We start from the raw sequence: 18,654 nt of genomic DNA, 5'->3' as shown, positions 1-18,654 counted from the left end.
TAAGCGCTTACTCTGTGCAAAGCACTGTTCTAAGCGCTGGGGAGGATACAAGGTGATCAGGTTGTCCCATGGGGGGCTCACAGTCTTCATCCCCATTTTACAGATGAGGGAACTGAGGCCCAGAGAAGTGAAGTGACTTGCCCAAAGTCACACAGCTGACAGTTGGCAGAGGCAGGATTTGAACTCATGACCTCCGACCCCCAAGCCCGGGCTCTTTCCATTGAGCCACGCTGAGGAAGCCGTGAAGCCATGCGGGAGGGCGAAGTCGTGCTGGAGCGGGGGTTGTGAGTGAGGGAATTGGAGATCAATCGATCGATCGTATTTATTGAGCGCTTACTAGGTGCAGAGCACTGTCGTAAGCGCTTGGAGGAGTCCAGTGTCACAGAGCAGCGTGGTCTAGTGGATGGAGACTTTTAGACTGTGAGCCCACTGTTGGGTAGGGACTGTCTCTATATATTGCCAACTTGTACTTCCCAAGCGCTTAGTACAGTGCTCTGCACACCGTAAGCGCTCAATAAATACGATTGATTGATTGATTGATTGGAGAGCGGGCCTGAGCGTCAGCGGACCTGGGTTGTAATCTTGGCATCGTCACTTGCCCGGTGCGGGACCTTGAATTCATTCATTCGGTCGTATTTATTGAGCGCTTACTGTGTGCAGAGCACTGTACTAAGCGCTTGGAAAGCACAATTCAGCAGCAGAGACAATCCCTGCCCACGACGGGCTGACAGTCTAGACGGACATCAATACAAGTAAACAGGCATCAATAGCATCAATATAAGTAAATAGAATTATAGATATGTGCATATATACACAATATGCCTATATATTCATCCATTCATTCAATCGTATTTACTGAGCACTTACTGTGTGCAGAGCTATTTATTTTATTAATTCTATTTATTTGATTAATTCTATTTATTTTGTTAATGAGGTGCATTTAGCTTTAATTCTATTTATTCTGATAACAACGGGCTCACAGAAGGGGGAGACAGGCAACGAAGCAAAACGTGTGGAGAGGTGTCAAGCCATCAGAATAAATAGAATTAAAGCTAAATGCACATCATTAACGAAATAAATAGAATAGTAAACCACCCGTCAGCTGTGCGACCCTGGGCAAGCCACGTAACTTCTCTGTGCCTCAGTTACCTCATCTGTGAAATGGGGATTAAGACTGTGAGCCCCGAGTGGGACAACCTGCACAGCGCACTGTACTAAGCGCCTGGGAAGTACAGGTCGGCAACATAAGAGACGGTCCCTACCCGACAACGGGGTCACAGTCTAGAAGGGGGAGACAGACGACCAAATAAAACATGTAGTCAGGTGTCAAATGGAATAGACATTAATAGAATGTCTTAGTGCAGCTTAGTACAAATAATAATAATGGCATTTCTTAAGCGCTTACTATGTGCAAAGCACTGTTCTAACCGCTGGGGAGGTTACAAGGTGATCAGGTTGTCCCACATGGGGCTCACAGTCTTAATCCCCATTTTACAGATGAGGTCACTGAGGCCCAGAGAAGTTAAGTGACTTGCCCAAAGTCACCCAGCTGACAATTGGCAGAGCCGGGATTTGAACCCGTGACCTCTGACTCCAAAGCCCGGGCTCTCTCCTACTGAGCCACGCTGCTTCAAAATAAATAGAGTCATTCATTCATTCATTCAATCGTATTTATTGAGCGCTTACTGTGTGCAGAGCACTGGACTAAGCGCTTGGGAAGTACAAGTTGGCAATCAATCAATCGTATTTATTGAGCGCTTACTGTGTGCACAGCACTGTACTAAGCGCTTGGGAAGTACAAGTCGGCAACATATAGAGACAGTCCCTGCCCAACAGTGGGCTCACAAGGAGCGCACCCAAGGTCCCGCAGCAGAATGCCCTCCCTCCCCACATCCATGTCTACCTGTATATATGTATACCTGTATATATGTATATATGTTTGTACATATTTGTTACTCTATTTATTTATTTATTTTACTTGTACATATCCCTTTTAGACTGTGAGCCCACTGTTGGGTAGGGACTGTCTCTATGTGTTGCCAATTTGTATTTCCCAAGCGCCTAGTACAGTGCTCTGCACATAGTAAGCGCTCAGTAAATACGATTGATGATGATGATGATGATGACAAGTGGCGGAGCCAGGATTAGAACCCGGGTCCTTCTGACTCCCAGGGTCCGGACTCTGTCCACTAGGCCACCCTGCTTCTCTGGGTGGGGTGGGGTGGGTAGGGAGGGCAAGCGTGGGCCACTTCGGCGTAGTTACGGGTCCGTTCCTCCCTCCCGGTGCAGGATGCGGTCAGTTGTCCGGAGACCATGGCTGCCGGGCGGAGCTGGTGGCAGAGCCTGTCCCCCATCCAGAAAGTGGCCGTGGCTCTGGGGGTCCCGGCTGGCATCACCGTCGGGTACATCCTGTACCGGCGCTTCCGCGAGAGCCGAGGTGCGGGCACGGGGATGGGTGAGGGCGGCCGGGCACGTGGGAACCGTCGGGGGCTTCCTGTTCTGCTGGGCCCAGGAGACCCAAGGCGGTGGGGTGTGGGTACCCGGGCTTGGGCACCGTCGCCCATCCTTCCCCGGCTGCGTCGCAGAATGGGGGGGCTGGACGGGGGCACCGGGGGGCCGCTGACACCCTGTGCCGGACGCAGAGGAGCGGCTGACGTTCGTCGGGGACGACGACATGGAGGTGGAGGTGCGGGTTCCCCAGGAGGCACTGAAACTCATCATCGGACGCCAGGGAGCCAACATCAAAAAGGTAACGGCAGGAAAAAGGTGCCATCCCCGGGCACGTGGGCACGCAGGTACGGACCATCTGGGGGGTTCCACAGCCTCGCCGCCCCTGCCTTCCCGTGGGTGGTCAGCCAAGGCCCCTGGGCTCAAGAGGGATGGAGAGAGGAGATGTGGGGGTGTGGTGCGGAATCCGCTGGATCTCGGGGGGAAAGTCGGGGATGGAGAGGGGAGATGTGGGGGTGTGGTGTGGAAGCTGCTGGATCTCGGGGGGAAAGTCAGGGGTGGAGAGGGGAGATGTGGGGGGGGTGTGCGGAATCTGCTGGATCTCGGGGGGAAAGTCAGGGATGGAGAGGGGAGATGTGGGGGTGTGGTGCGGAATCCGCTGGATCTCGGGGGGAAAGTCAGGGATGGAGAGGGGAGATGTGGGGGTGTGGTGTGGAAGCTGCTGGATCTCGGGGGGAAAGTCAGGGATGGAGAGGGGAGATGTGGGGGTGTGGTGCGGAATCCGCTGGATCTCGGGGGGGAAGTCAGGGGTGGAGAGGGGAGATGTGGGGGTGTGGTGCGGAATCCGCTGGATCTCGGGGGGGAAGTCAGGGGTGGAGAGGGGAGATGTGGGGGTGTGGTGCGGAATCCGCTGGATCTCGGGGGGGAAGTCAGGGGTGGAGAGGGGAGATGGGGGGGTGTGGTGCGGAATCCGCTGGATCTCGGGGGAAAGTCAGGGATGAAGAGGGGAGATGTGGGGGTGTGGTGCGGAATCCGCTGGATCTCGGGGGGAAAGTCGGGTGGAGAGGGGAGATGGTGGGGGGGGTGGAAGCTGCTGGATCTCGGGGCAAAAGTCAGGGATGGAGAGGGGAGATGTGGGGGCGTGGTGCGGAATCCGCTGGATCTCGGGGGGAAAGTCAGGGATGGAGAGGGGAGATGTGGGAGTGTGGTGCGGAATCCGCTGGATCTCGGGGGGGAAAGTCAGGGATGGGAGAGGGGAGATGTGGGGGTGTGGTGCGGAATCTGCTGGATCTCGGGGGGAAAGTCAGGGATGGAGAGGGGAGATGTGGGGGTGTGGTGCGGAATCCGCTGGATCTCGGGGGGAAAGTCAGGGATGGGAGAGGGGAGATGTGGGGGGGGGGGGTGGAAGCTGCTGGATCTCGGGGCAAAAGTCAGGGATGGAGAGGGGAGATGTGGGGGTGTGGTGCGGAATCCGCTGGATCTCAGGGGGAAAGTCAGGGATGGGAGAGGGGAGATGTGGGGGTGTGGTGCGGAATCTGCTGGATCTCGGGGGGAAAGTCAGGGATGGAGAGGGGAGATGTGGGGGTGTGGTGCGGAATCCGCTGGATCTCGGGGGGAAAGTCAGGGGTGGAGGGGGAGATGGGGGGGGGTGGAAGCTGCTGGATCTCGGGGCGAAAGTCAGGGATGGAGAGGGGAGATGTGGGGGTGTGGTGCGGAATCCGCTGGATCTCGGGGGGAAAGTCAGGGATGGAGAGGGGAGAGTCAGGGGTGTGAGATAATCCGTGCGGGGCCACTGGGGGAGAGTCAGGGATGGAGAAGGGGAGAGTCAGAGGTGTGGGGTGCTCTGTGCTGGGTCACTGTGGAAGTCAGGGATGGAGAGGGGAGAGACAGAGGGGTGGGATGATCCATGCTGGGCCACTGGGGAAGAGTCGGGGATGGAGAGAGGAAAGTCGGGAATTTTGGATGATGATAATAATATTGATGGCGTTTATTAAGCGCTTACTATGTGCAAAGCACTGTTCTAGGCCCCAGGGAGGTCACAAGGTGATCAGGTTGTCCCACCTGGGGCCCGCAGTCTTCATCCCCGTTTTCCAGATGAGGGAACTGAGGCCCAGAGAAGTGAAGTGACTTACCCAGAGTCACACAACTGACAGTGGCAGAGCCGGGATTTGAACCCATGACCTCCGACTCCAAAGCCTGGGCTCTTTCCACTGAGCCACGCTGCTTGGGGGAGAGTCAGGGATGGAGAGGGGAGAGTCGGGGGTGCGGGATGGTCCATAAGGGGTCACCGGGGGAGAGTCAGGGATGGAGAGGGGAGAGTCGAAGCGTGGAATAGTCAATCAATTGTATTTATTGAGCGCTTACTGTGTACAGAGCACCGTACTGAGCGCTTGGGAAGTCCAAGTTGGCAACGTATAGAGACGGTCCCTACCCAACAGTGGGCTCACAGTCTAGATAGTCCGTGCCGCGTCACTGGGGGAGAGCGGAGGACGGGCCGCCGGGTCCAGCCGTCACCCCCCGCCATCCCCATCCTTCCTGTCTCACAAGCCCGCAACCTTGGTGTCATCCTCGACTCTGCTCTCTCATTCACCCCTCACATCCAAGCTGTCACCAAAACCTGCCGGTCTCAACTCCGCAACATTGCCAAGATCTGCCCTTTCCTCTCCACCCATACCGCTACCCTGCTCATTCAAGCTCTCATCCTATCCCGCCTGGACTACTGCACCAGCCTTCTCTCTGATCTCCCATCCTCGTGTCTCTCTCCACTTCAATCCATACTTCATGCTGCTGCCCGGATTATTTTTGTCCAGAAATGCTCTGGGCATGTTACTCCCCTCCTCAAAAATCTCCAGTGGCTACCAATCAATCTGCGCATCCGGCAGAAACTCCTCACCCTGGGCTTCAAGGGTGTCCATCCCCTCGCCCCCTCCTACCTCACCTCCCTTCTCTCCTTCTCCAGCCGGGCCCGCACCCTCCGCTCCTCCACCGCTAATCTCCTCACCGTACCTCGTTCTCGCCTGTCCCGCCATCGACCCCCGGCCCACGTCATCCCCCGGGCCTGGAATGCCCTCCCTCTGCCCATCCGCCAAGCTAGCTCTCTTCCTCCCTTCAAGGCCCTGCTGAGAGCTCACCTCCTCCAGGAGGCCTTCCCAGACTGAGCCCCTTCCTTCCTCTCCCCCTCGTTCCCCTCTCCATCCCCCTCATCTTACCTCCTTCCCTTCCCCACGGCACCTGTATATATGTATATATGTTTGTACATATTTTTTTTTTTACTCTAATTTATTTCTACATATCTATTCTATTTTATTTTGTTAGTATGTTTGGTTTTGTTCTCCGTCTCCCCCTTTTAGACTGTGAGCCCACTGTTGGGTAGGGACTGTCTCTAGATGTTGCCAATTTGTACTTCCCAAGCGCTTGGTACAGTGCTCTGCACATAGTAAGCGCTCAATAAATACGATTGATGATGCTGATGATGATATCTATTCTATTTTATTTTGTTAGTATGTTTGGTTTTGTTCTCTGTCTCCCCCTTTTAGACTGTGAGCCCACTGTTGGGTAGGGACTGTCTCTAGATGTTGCCAATTTGGACTTCCCAAGCGCTTGGTCCAGTGCTCTGCACATAGTAAGCGCTCAATAAATACGATTGATGATGATGATGATGATCCCCCCGTCCCCGCAGCTGCGGAAGGAGACGGGAGCCCGCATCAACGTGGACGTGGAAGGGGCCGGGGAAGAGCGGGTGCTGCTCATCAGTGGCTTCCCCGTCCAAGTGTGCAAGGCCGAGGCCGCCGTCCACAGACTCCTGCGGGAGCACGCCCAGGTGCACGAGCAGATCTCCGTACCGCAGAGGTCCATCGGCAAGATCATTGGTACGCGCCCTCCCGCCCCCCGTCTCCTCCCTGTAAACCCCCCCTCTATCCCCAAGCTGGGGGGCTACCCGTCTGTGTCCTAGCAGGGGGACCGACCCCGGATAATGATAATTATGGTGCGATGCAGCGTGGCTCAGTGGAAAGAGCGTGGGCTTCCGTGTCAGAGGTCGTGGGTTCAAATCCCGGCTCCGCCAACCGTCGCCTGTGTGGCTCTGGGCAAGTCACTTCACTCCCCTGTGCTTCAGCTGCCTCAGCTGGATAATGGGGATGAAGAGAAGTGAAGTGACTTGCCCGGAGTCACGCAACTGACAGTGGCAGAGCCGGGATTTGAACCCGTGACCTCCGACTCCAAAGCCCGGGCTCTTTCCACTGAGCCGCGCTGCTTGGGGGAGAGTCAGGGATGGAGAGGGGAGAGTCGGGGGTGCGGGGTGGTCCGTGCGGGGTCACCGGGGGAGAGTCAGGGATGGAGAGGGGAGAGTCGGGGGTGTGGGATGGTCCATGCGGGGTCACTGTGAGCCCCCCGTGGGACAACCTGATCACCTTGTAACCTCCCCAGCGCTTAGAACAGTGCTTTGCACATAGTAAGCGCTTAATGAATGCCATTATTATTATTATCGTGATTATTACTTGCCAAGCGCTTACTATAATAATAATAATGGCATTCGTTAAGCGCTTACTATGTGCAGAGCACTGTTCTAAGCGCTGGGGGTGGATACAAGGTGATCAAGTTGTCCCACATGGGGCTCACAGTCTTAATCCCCATTTTACGGATGAGGTAACTGAGGCTCAGAGAAGTTAAGTGACTTGCCCAAGGTCACACAGCAGACATGTGGCAGAGCCAGGATTCAAACCCATGACCTCTGACTCCAAAGCCCGTGCTCTTCTCCACTGAGCCACGCTGCTCCTCGTACTATGTGCCGAGCACTGTTCATTCATTCAATTCATTCATTGGATCATTTTTATTGAGCGCTTACTGTGTGCAGAGCACTGTACTAGGCACTTGGGAAGTCCATGTTGGGAACATCTAGAGACGGGCCCTACCCAACAGCGGACTCACAGTCTAGAACGGGGAGACAGAGAACAAAACAAAACATATTAACAAAATAAATAAGTAGAATAAATATATACAAGTAAAATAAATAAATAGAGTAATAAATCCGTACAAACGTATATACATATATACAGGTGCGTGCCGAGCACTGTTCCTTCATTCAATTCATTCATTCAATCGTATTTATTGAGCACTTGCTGTGTGCAGAGCACTGTACTAAGCGCTTGGGAAGTCCAAGTTGGCAACATATAGAGACGGTCCCTACCCAACAGTGGGCTCACAGTCTAGAAGGGGGAGACAGAGAACAAAACAAAACACATTAACAAAATAAAATAAGTATAATACAAATGTACAAGTAAAATAATAAATAGAGTAATAATCCATACAAACGTATATACATATATACAGGTGCGTGCCAAGCACTATTCATTCATTCAATTCATTCATTCGATCGTATTTATTGAGAGCTTACTGTGTGCAGAGCACTGTACTAAGCACTTGGGAAGTACAAGCTGGCAACATATAGAGACGGTCCCTACCCAACAGTGGGCTCACAGTCTAGAAGGGGGAGACAGAGAACAAAACAAAACGTACTAACAAAATATAATAAATAGAATAGATAGGTACAAGTAAAATAAATAGAGTAATAAATATGTACAAACATATATACATTCATTCATTCATTCAATCGTATTTATTGAGCGCTTACTGTGTGCAGAGCACTGTACTAAGCGCTTGGGAAGTACAAGTTGGGAACATCTAGAAACGGTCCCTACCCAACAGTGGGCTCACAGTCTAGAAGGGGGAGACAGAGAACAAAACCAAACATACTAACAAAATAAAATAAATAGAACAGATAGGTACAAGTAAAATAGAGTAATAAATATGTACAAACATATATACATTCATTCATTCATTCAGTCATATTTATTGAGCGCTTACTGTGTGCAGAGCACTGTACTAAGCGCTTGGGAAGTACAAGCTGGCAACATATAGAGACGGTCCCTACCCAACAGCGGGCTCACAGTCTAGAAGGGGGAGAGAGAGAACAAAACCAAACATACTAACAAAATAAAATAAATAGAATAGATAGGTACAAGTAAAATAGAGTAATAAATATGTACAAACATATGTACAGGTGCTGTGGGGAAGGGAAGGAGGTAAGATGGGGGGATGGAGAGGGGGGCGAGGGGGAGAGGAAGGAGGGGGCTCAGCCTGGGAAGGCCTCCTGGAGGAGGTGAGCTCTCAGTAGGGCCTTGAAGGGAGGAAGAGAGCTAGCTTGGCGGATGGGCACAGGGAGGGCATTCCAGGCCAGGGGGAGGACGTGGGCCGGGGGTCGACGGCGGGATGGGCGAGAACAAGGCACATATATACAGGTGCTGTGGGGAAGGGAAGGAGGTAAGATGGGGGGGATGGAGAGGGGGATGAGGGGGAGAGGAAGGAAGGGGCTCAGCAGACAAGTGGTGGAGCCGGGATTAGAACCCAGGTCAATCAATCAATCAATCAATTGCATTTATTGAGCACTTACTGTGTGCAGAGCACTGTACTAAGCGCTTGGGAAGTACAAGTTGGCAGCATATAGAGACGGTCCCTACCCAACAGTGGGCTCACAGTCTAGACATATATTAAGGTCCTTCTAACGCCCAGGCTCTGTCCACTAAGCTTCTTCCGCTTGGCCCCCCAACCCGCCCGCCGCTGGATTGGGTCGGGGGGGAGCCCACGGGCTCAGGTGGGCACGTTGGGCTCCGCAGGCAGGGGGGGCGAGACCATCCGCTCCATCTGTAAGAGCTCGGGGGCCAGGATCTCCTGCGACCGGGAGGCCGAGGGGGCACTGCTTCTCACCAGGTCCATCAACCTGTCGGGCTCCCGGAAGGAAGTGGACACGGCCAAGGTAAGGTGTCCCCCCTCCGCCCCCCAACTTCCTCGCCCCGGGACCCTCCCCATCACAGTAAGTGCTTCCCTTCAAGGCCCTACTGAGCGCTCACCTCCTCCAGGAGGCCTTCCCAGGCTGAGCCCCTTCCTTCCTCTCCCCCTCATCCCCCTCTCCATCCCCCCATCTTACCTACTTCGACTTCCCCACAGCACATGTATATAGGTTTGTACAGATTTATTACTCTATCATTTATTTTACTTGTACATATCTATTCTATTTATTTTATTTTGTTAGTATGTTTGGTTTTGTTCTCTGTCTCCCCCTTTTAGACTGTGAGCCCACTATTGGTTAGGGACTGTCTCTAGATGTTGCCAACTTGTACTTCCCAAGCGCTTAGTACAGTGCTCTGCACACAGTAAGCGCTCAATAAATACGATTGATGATGATGATGATGAAGTGCTTAATAAATACCATCAACTGAGTCATCAATCAACCAATGGTACTTGTTTCTTTATTGTCTTTGTTAAGCACTTGGTAGGCACTTATAATAATGATGGGATTTATTAAGCGCTTACCATGTGCAAAGCACTGTTCTAAGCGCTGGGGAGGTTACAAGGTGATCAGGTGGTCCCACGGGGGGCTCACAGTCTTTGTCCCCATTTTCCAGAGGAGGGCACTGAGGCCCAGAGAAGTGAAGTGACTTGCCCAAAGTCACACAGCTGACAAGCGGCGGAGCCGGGATTTGAACCGATGACCTCTCACTCCAAAGCCCGGGCTCTTTCCACTGAGCCACGCTGCTTCTCGCCTTCTCACATAGGCACTCACTATGTGCCCTGTAATAATAATAATGATAGCCCACTGTTGGGTAGGGACCGTCTCTATATGTTGCCAACCTGTACTTCCCAAGCACTTAGTCCAGTGCTCTGCACACAGTAAGCGCTCAATAAATATGATTGATTGATTGATTGAATGATAAGGCCCTACTGAGAGCCCACCTCCTCCAGGAGGCCTTCCCAGACTGAGCCCCCACCTTCCTCTCCCCCCACCCCCTCTCCATCTCTCCCGCCTTACCTCCTTCCCTTCCCCACAGCACCTGTATATATGTATATACGTTTGTACGTATTTATTACTCTATTTATTTTACTTGTCCTTTTTTATTCCACTTATTTTACTTTGTTAATATGTTTTGTTTTGTTCTCTGTCTCCCCCTTCTAGACTGTGAGCCCACTGTTGGGTAGGGACCGTCTCTATATGTTGCCAACTTGGACTTCCCAAGCGCTTAGTACAGTGCTCTGCACACAGTAAGCGCTCAATAAGTACGATTGAATGAATAATGGCATTTATTAAGCACTTAATATGTGCCAAGCACTGTTCTAAGCACTGGGGAGGTTACAAGGTGATCAGCTTGTCCCACGGGGGTGCTCACAGTCTTAATCCCCATTTTATAATAATAATAATAATAATGGCATTTATTAAGCGCTTACTATGTGCAAAGCACTGTTCTAAGCGCTGGGGAGGATACAAAGTGATTAGGTTGTCCCACGTGGGGCTCACAGACTTAATCCCCATTTTACAGATGAGGTAACGGAGGCGCAGAGAAGTGAAGTGACTTGCCCAAAGTCACACAGCTGACAGTTGGCGGAGCCGGGATTTGAACCCATGACCTCTGACTCCAGAGCCCGGGCTCTTTCCACTGAGCCTCGCTGCCTCTGTAGAAAGCGCTGGTGTAGATAATCCGGTCGGACACGGTCTCTGTCCCACATGGGACGCTACGCTCCAAGGAGGTGGGAGAACAGGTAGAGGCTCCCGTTCTACAGATGACTGAGGCCCACAGAAGTGACCTGACCAAGGTCACTCCGCAAGCAAGTGGTGGAGCCGGGATTGTCAATCAATCAATCAATCGTATTTATTGAGCGCTTACTGTGTGCAGAGCACTGTTCTAAGCGCTTGGGAAGTACAAGTTGGCAACATATAGAGACGGTCCCTACCCAACAACGGGCTCACAGTCCTTATTGGGGGCGTTTTTCGCTACCTCAGAATCTGCCAATCACACCCGCTGTCTCCCCCATGAGACTCCGGGTTCCTTGAGGGCAGGGATAGCAGCGTGGCCTAGTGGAAAGAGCACAGGCCTGGGAGTTAGGACCTGGGTTCCAATCCTGGCTCCGCCACGGGCCTGCTGTGTGACCTCGGGCCAGTCACTTCACTTCTCTGGGCCTCAGTTCCCCCGTCTGTCAAATGGGGATGAAGACTGTGAACCCCCAGTGGGACAACCTGATCATCATCATCCTCATCAATCGTATTTATTGAGCGCTTACTGTGTGCAGAGCACTGTACTAAGTGCTTGGGAAGTCCAAGTTGGCAACATCTAGAGACAGTCCCTACCCAACAGTGGGCTCACAGCCTAAAAAGGGGAGACAGAGAACAAAACCAAACATAATCATCATCATCATCAATTGTATTTATTGAGCGCTTACTGTGTGCAGAGCACTGTACTAAGCGCTTGGGAAGTCCAAGATGGCAACATCTAGAGACAGTCCCTACCCAACAGTGGGCTCACAGTCTAGAAGTGGGGAGACAGAGAGCAAAACCAAACATTTTAACAAAATAAAATAAATAGAACAGATAGGTACAAGTAAAATAAATAGAGTAATAAATATGTACAAACATATACACATTCATTCAGTCGTATTCATTGAGCGCTTACTGTGTGCAGAGCACTGTACTAAGCGCTTGGGAAGTCCAAGTTGGCAACATATAGAGACAGTCCCTACCCAACAGTGGGCTCACAGTCTAGAAGTGGGGGAGACAGAGAACAAAACCAAACATATTAACAAAATAAAATAAATAGAATAGATATGTACGGGTAAAATAAATAAATAGAGTAATGAATATGTACAAACATATATACAGGTGCTGATCACCTTGTAACCCCCCCGGCATCGACCCCTGGCTCACGTCCTCCCCCGGGCCTGGAATGCCCCCAATCCCTCTGCCCATCCGCCAAGCTAGCTCTCTTCCTCCCTTCAAGGCCCTGCTGAGAGCTCCCCTCCTCCAGGAGGCCTTCCCACACTGAGCCCCTTCCTTCCTCTCCCCCTCGTCCCCCTCTCCATCCCCCCATCTTACCTCCTTCCCTTCCCCACAGCACCTGTATATATGTATATGTTTGTACATATTTATTACTCTATTTATTTTATTTGTACATATCTATTCTATTTATTTTGTTAGTATGTTTGGTTTTGTTCTCCGTCTCCCCCTTTTAGACTGTGAGCCCACTGTTGGGTAGGGACTGTCTCTAGATGTTGCCAATTTGGACTTCCCAAGCGCATAGTCCAGTGCTCTGCACATAGTAAGCGCTCAATCAATACGATTGATGATGATGATGATGATGATGAGTAAGCGCTTAATAAATGCCGTCGTCGTCATTATTATTACTTTACCGGAGGAGGCGTCCCCTTCCCCTCTGCTTTCCCTCCCCTTCTCCCGCAGAGCCTAATCCGGGAGAAAGTCCAGGAGGACGAAGTGCTGCGGAACCACATCGCCCACTCGGCCGAGCTGCGCGTCCAACGCAAGCAACCAGTCGGCGTGCGGCGGGAGGCGGCCGGAGAACCCGTCACCCCCAGGGACCCGGAAGGCCGGTGGAAGGCGGCCCCGCGAGGAGGAGGAGGAGGAGGAGGAGGGGGAGATGAAGCCGCCCCCCTGCCCGAGGGACCCCCCGAGCCGGCCCCCCAAAACAAGAGCCCCAAGTTTGAAGGTAGGCCCCTCCGGCCGGGCAGCGGGGCGACATATCTATTCTATTTATTTCGTTAGTATGTTTGGTTTTGTTCTCCGTCTCCCCCTTTTAGACTGTGAGCCCACTGTTGGGTAGGGACTGTCTCTAGATGTTGCCAATTTGGACTTCCCAAGCGCTTAGTCCAGTGCCCTGCACATAGTAAGCGCTCAATAAATACGATTGATTGATTGATTGATTGACCCCGGGACCCGCGCTAACGACCCGCTGGCAGCTGGTGGGGGGATGCCGAGTGACCCCGGGGGGGGCCGGCTGACCCTCCCGGCCGGCCCAGTGCCCAGCCCCGACCTGAGCTTCCCGGCGGACGAGCTGCTGGAGGTGTACGTGTCGGCGTCGGAGAACCCCGGGCACTTCTGGATCCAGATCCTGGGCCCCCGCAGCCTGCGGCTGGACCAGCTGGTGGCCGACATGACCCGCCACTACCGCGGCAGCTGCCAGCCCGTGAGTGACCCCGCCGGGCCCCGGCCCGACCGGCGCGGAGGGGGGCCGCCGCCGACCCCGTCCTCTCCCCCTGCCCCGGCAGGACGCGGCCCAGCCGGTGCGCGTGGGCGACATCGTGGCCGCCCAGCTGCCCGAGGACGGCCCCTGGTACCGGGCCCGCGTCCTCGGCCCCCTGGACAACGGCAAGATGGACCTGTACTTCGTCGACTTCGGCGACAACGGCGAGAGCCCCGTGAAGGACCTGCGCCCTCTCAGGTGGGCCCGGGGCGCGGGGGACGTGGGGGTGGTCCCCGTTGGGAGGACTGAGCCCACCAGCCCGTCGGCTCCCCCTTTGCCACCCACCCCCATCGCCGGGAAGCATCTTGGCATAATGGACAGGGCACGGGGGCCTCGGAGTCAGCGGGTCATGAGTTCTAATCCCAGCCCGGCCACTTGACCTCAGTGTGGCCTTCCCAGGCTGGACGGGGCGGGAGGGGCGGCCGAGCCGGTCTGGAAATCCTGGGCCTTGGGTGAACGGGGAAGGAGAGGATTCCGGGACGGGGAGGACGTGAGCCCCGAGCCCTTCCCGGCGTTCCCGTGTGCACAGGAGCGACTTCCTGAGCCTCCCGTTCCAGGCCATCGAGTGCAGTCTGGCAGGTGTCGCTCCCGCAGGTGAGCCGGGGGGCCGGGCGGGAGGCCGAGCCCACCCCCATCGCCGGGAAGCATCTTGGCATAATGGACAGGGCACGAGGGCCTCAGAGTCAACAGGTCATGAGTTCTAATCCCAGCCCTGCCACTTGACCTCTGTGTGGCCTTGAGCAAGTCCATTTCACCTCTCTGCCTCAGTTACCTCATCTGTAAAACGGTTTTTAAGAGTGTGAGCCCCACATAGAACAGCCAACCCCATTGGCTTAGTACGGTGCCTGTCACATAGTAAGTGCTTAACAAATACCACAATTATTATCACTATTACTCACTCAATCCATCTGTACAGGGCTCAGTGCTTAGGACAGGGCTTGGTACGTAGTAAGTGAAGCAGCTTGGCCTAGTTGGAAGAGCGTGGGCCTGAGAGAAGGACCTGGGTTCTAATTCCTGCTCCGCCATTTGTCCGCTGTGTGGCCTTGGCTAAGTCAATCAATCAATCAATCGTATTTATTGAGCGCTTACTGTGTGCAGAGCACTGTACTAAGTGCTTGGGAAGTCCAAGTTGGCAACATCTAGAGACAGTCCCTACCCAACAGTGGGCTCACAGTCTAAAAGGGGGGAGACAGAGAACTAAACCAAACATACTAACAAAATAAAATAAATAGAATAGATATGTACAATTAAAATAAAATAAATAGAATAGATATGTACAAGTAAAATTAATAAATAGAGTAATAAATATGTACAAACATATATACATATATAAAGGTGCTGTGGGGAAGGGAAGGAGGTAAGATGGGGGGATGGAGGGGGGACGAGGGGGAGAGGAAGGAAGGGGCTCAGTCTGGGAAGGCCTCATTCATTCATTCATTCAGTCGTATTTATTGAGCGCTTACTGTGTGCAGAGCACTGTACTAAACGCTTGGAAAGTCCAAGTTGGCAACATCTAGAGACGGTCCCTACCCAACAACGGGCTCACAGTCTAGAAGGGGGATACAGAGAACAACACAAAACATATTAACAAAATAAAATACGTACTTGGACTGTGAGTCCCCTCGTGGGACCTGATGACCTTGTCTCTACCCCAGCGCTCAGTCAGTGCCTGGCACATACTAAGTGCCTAACAAATACGATTATTAGTGGTCTCTCAAAGGGTTTAACCATGTAGCTGGGGAGAGGAGCACTGAAATAAATCATAAGTCGGGGAAGCAACTAAGTAAGTGCTCAAGAGATATAGGGTGACCTAATTGACTCAATGACAAAGAGGGGAAATAATTATAATAATAATAGTATTTGTTAAGCACTTACTATGCCAGGCACTGGGTGGGGGTGGATACAAGCAAATGGGGTTCATTCATTCATTCATTCAGTCGTATTTATTGAGTGCTTACTGTGTGCAGAGCACTGTAGTAAGCGCTTGGGAAGTACAAGTTGGTAACATATGGAGACGGCCCCAACCCAACAACGGGCTCACACTCTAGATGAGGGAGACAGACAACAAAACAAAACATGCGGACAGGTGTCCAAGTTGTTGACCTGGGGCTCCCAGTCTCCATCCCCATTTTCCAGATGAGGTCACTGAGGCCCAGAGAAGTGAAGGGACTTGCCCAAAGTCACACAGCAGACGAGTGGCGGAACGGGGATTAGAGCCCAGTTCCTTCAGACTGCCAGGCCTGGGCTGTCTCCATATCGTCTCGCCGCTTCCTTGGGCATGGGGGGTGATGAGAGGCTGGCCAGGGAAGGCTTCCTGGAGGAGGCGCGGTACGAGTAGGGCCGGGGAGATGGGGCGCGGGCCGGTCTGCCGGATGTGAAGGGGAAGGCGCGTGTCCGTCTGTCCGTTCGTCCTTCTGTGCGGGGGCGGCCCAGGTGGGCAGTGGGAAGAAGCGGCCCTGGACGAGTTTGAGCGGCTGACGCACTGTGCCGACTGGAAGCCCCTGGTGGCCAGGATCTCCAGCTATGTCCAGGCCGGCACCACCACCTGGCCCACCGTCCACCTGTTCGACGCCAGCGAAGGACAGGTGAGATCGCCGTCCCGTTCCCCCACCCGGCGACGAGGAGCCCGGGAGATTCCCCCGCCCCAAACTCTCTGTGGCGTCGGTCTCTGGGACGGACCCCCTTCCTTCCTCTCCCCCTCGTCCCCTTCTCCATCCCCCCCATCTTACCTCCTTCTCTTCCCCACAGCACCTGTATAGATGTATATATGTTTGTACATATTTATTACTCTATTTTACTTGTACATATCTATTCTATTTATTTTGTTAGTATGTTTGGTTTTGTTCTGTCTCCCCCTTTTAGACTGTGAGCCCACTGTTGAGTAGGGACTGTCTCTATATGTTGCCAACTTGGACTTCCCAAGCACTTAGTCCAGTGCTCTGCACACAGTAAGCGCTCAATAAATACGATTGATTGATTGACGCGGGCCTCAGTGACGTGTCTCCGGGGCCGGGGCAGGTCTCTGCATTGGGTGCCTGACGTCTCCCCGTCTCTCTGGGACATCGCTCGCTGTGACGTCGGCCTCTGAGACGTCACCGTCTGACGTGCCGCTGGGGCCGGGGTGGATTCATTCATTCATTCAATCATATTTATTGAGCGCTTACTGTGTGCAGAGCACTGTACTAAGCACCTGGGAAGTCCAAGTTGGCAACATATAGAGACAGTCCCTACCCCACAACGGGCTCACAGTCTAGAAGGGGGAGACAGGCAACAAAACAAAACACGTGGACGGAACAAAAAGAATTAAAGCTAAATGCACGTCATTAACAAAATAAATAGAATAGGAAATACAAAGTAAAATAAATAGAGTAATAAATCTGTACAACCATATCTACAGGTGCTGTGGGGAGGGGAAGGAGGCAGGGCGGGGGGATGGGGAGGAGGAAAGGAGAAAAGGGGGCTCAGTCTGGGAAGGCCTTTTGGAGGAGGTGAGCTCTCAGGCTTTGAAGGGAGGAAGAGAGCTAGTTTGGCGGATGTGTGGAGGGAGGGCATTTCAGGCCAGGGGGAGGACGTGGGCCGGGGGTCGACGGGGGGACAGGGGAGAATGAGGTCCAGTGAGGAGGTTAGCGGTGGCAGAGGAGCGGAGGGTGCGGGCTGGGCCGGAGAAGGAGAGAAGGGAGGTGAGGTAGGAGGGGGCGAGGGGATGGACAGCTTTGAAGCCAAGAGTAAGGAGTTAGATCTCTCCATGTCGGGGGCCTGACCTCTCCCCATCTCTATGTGACGTCGGTGTCTGTGACGTGTCTCTGGGGCCGGGGCAGGTCTCCCCGTATCGGGTGCCTGACCTCTCCCCATCTCTGTGTGTGATCTCTGCGCTCAGAACCTCGATATCGGGCTGGAGCTGGTCCGCCGGGGCCACGCCGTCGTGGTCCCTCGAGAACCGGATGACCCCGAGCCGCTGGTGGGTGAGACGCCCCCTCCCCTCCCCACGGCCCCACCGTCCAGGTTCCCGTGCCCCACCTCCATCTGCTTCTCCCCCGACCCCCCGCCCAGGCCCCCGAAGTGGACGCCTCCCAGGAGAGCCCGGGGTCCGGGAGCTGGAAGACCCCCGCGGCCACGCCGCACTCCCTCTCCTGCCGCAGCCTATCAGGTAGCCAGAGAGGGGGTCCCGCGGGGCGACGGTCAGGAGGGGGTAGGGGGGGTGGTCCCGTGGTCATTCCCACCTCTCCCCTCTACCCCTGCCCAGAAGCGGCCTCCCTGTCGGACGCTGACGTGGTGTGACGGGCGGGACGGACGGCTGCCCGCTTCCGGACCGACGGGGGTCCAGGGGTGCTGTTGGTGAAGAGGGTTGGGGAGGGTCTCGGGGGGTGGGAAGGGGGCCTCCTAACCCCCACTGTCTCAGGAATCGGCCCTCCACTGGGGTGGGGGGCTGGGGTTGTGAAGGGACGAGGGGAGGGCCCGGGTCTGAGGGTGTTGGAGATTGTGATCCAAATAAAATTCTGGTTGAAGAGGGTCAGGCTGTGCTGCGTGGGAAGGGGTGGGGGGTGTCCCCAAAGCCCTGGGCTGGTGTTTTATTGTTGTGTTGGACTTTCCCAAGCTCTTAGTACAGTGCTCTGCGCACAGTGAGGGCTTAATACGATTGAATAAATGAATCCCTCCCTTAGGGAGAGAAAGGACCACCCACTCCCCGCAATCCCAATGACCATCCGTCAAGCCTGATTCTCCCTTTCCATCCCTAACTCTCTCCCACTGACCTAGCATGGACCATCCCACACCCCGCATGGCTCAGTGGAACGAGGCCGGGTTTGGGAGTCAGAGGTCACGGGTTCTACTCCCAGCCCCGTTACTTGTCAGTTGTGTGACTTTAAGCGAGTCACTTAACTTCTCAGTGCCTCAGTTATCTGTAAAATGGGGATTAAGGCTGTGAGCCCCACGTGGGACAACCTGATAACCCTGTATCTACCCCAGCGCTTAGAACAGTGCTTGGCACATCCCGTCATTATCATTATGATTACTATCCCTGACTCTCCCCTTTCCATCCCTGACTCTTCCCTCAGTGATCCAGCAGGGACCATCCAACACCCCAACTCTGCCCCTCTCCACCCTTGACTCCCGTGACCCGGCAGGGACC

The 18,654-nt window shown here is 53.9% G+C and overlaps 1 protein-coding gene across 1 annotated transcript; it reads left to right on the top strand.

Annotated features, from left to right (window-relative positions):
• Window positions 1-2,303: 2,303 nt before the first annotated feature.
• TDRKH (tudor and KH domain containing) lies at window positions 2,304-17,874 on the top strand. Its single transcript, XM_038768823.1, has 12 exons — window positions 2,304-2,437; window positions 2,643-2,749; window positions 6,128-6,317; window positions 9,120-9,259; window positions 12,728-12,992; window positions 13,303-13,469; window positions 13,552-13,724; window positions 14,056-14,120; window positions 15,960-16,111; window positions 17,404-17,484; window positions 17,577-17,673; window positions 17,770-17,874. The coding sequence occupies exons 1-12, from the start codon at window positions 2,314-2,316 to the stop codon at window positions 17,802-17,804; spliced, it is 1,596 nt and encodes a 531-aa protein (XP_038624751.1). The 5' UTR covers window positions 2,304-2,313; the 3' UTR covers window positions 17,805-17,874.
• Window positions 17,875-18,654: the final 780 nt, after the last annotated feature.

This window comes from Tachyglossus aculeatus, chromosome Y4 (assembly GCF_015852505.1).
Source record: "Tachyglossus aculeatus isolate mTacAcu1 chromosome Y4, mTacAcu1.pri, whole genome shotgun sequence".
Classification (NCBI taxonomy): Eukaryota; Metazoa; Chordata; class Mammalia; order Monotremata; family Tachyglossidae; genus Tachyglossus; species Tachyglossus aculeatus.
The sequence above is the reverse complement of the archived record's forward strand: the minus strand, read 5'-3'. Positions and strand labels throughout refer to the sequence as shown.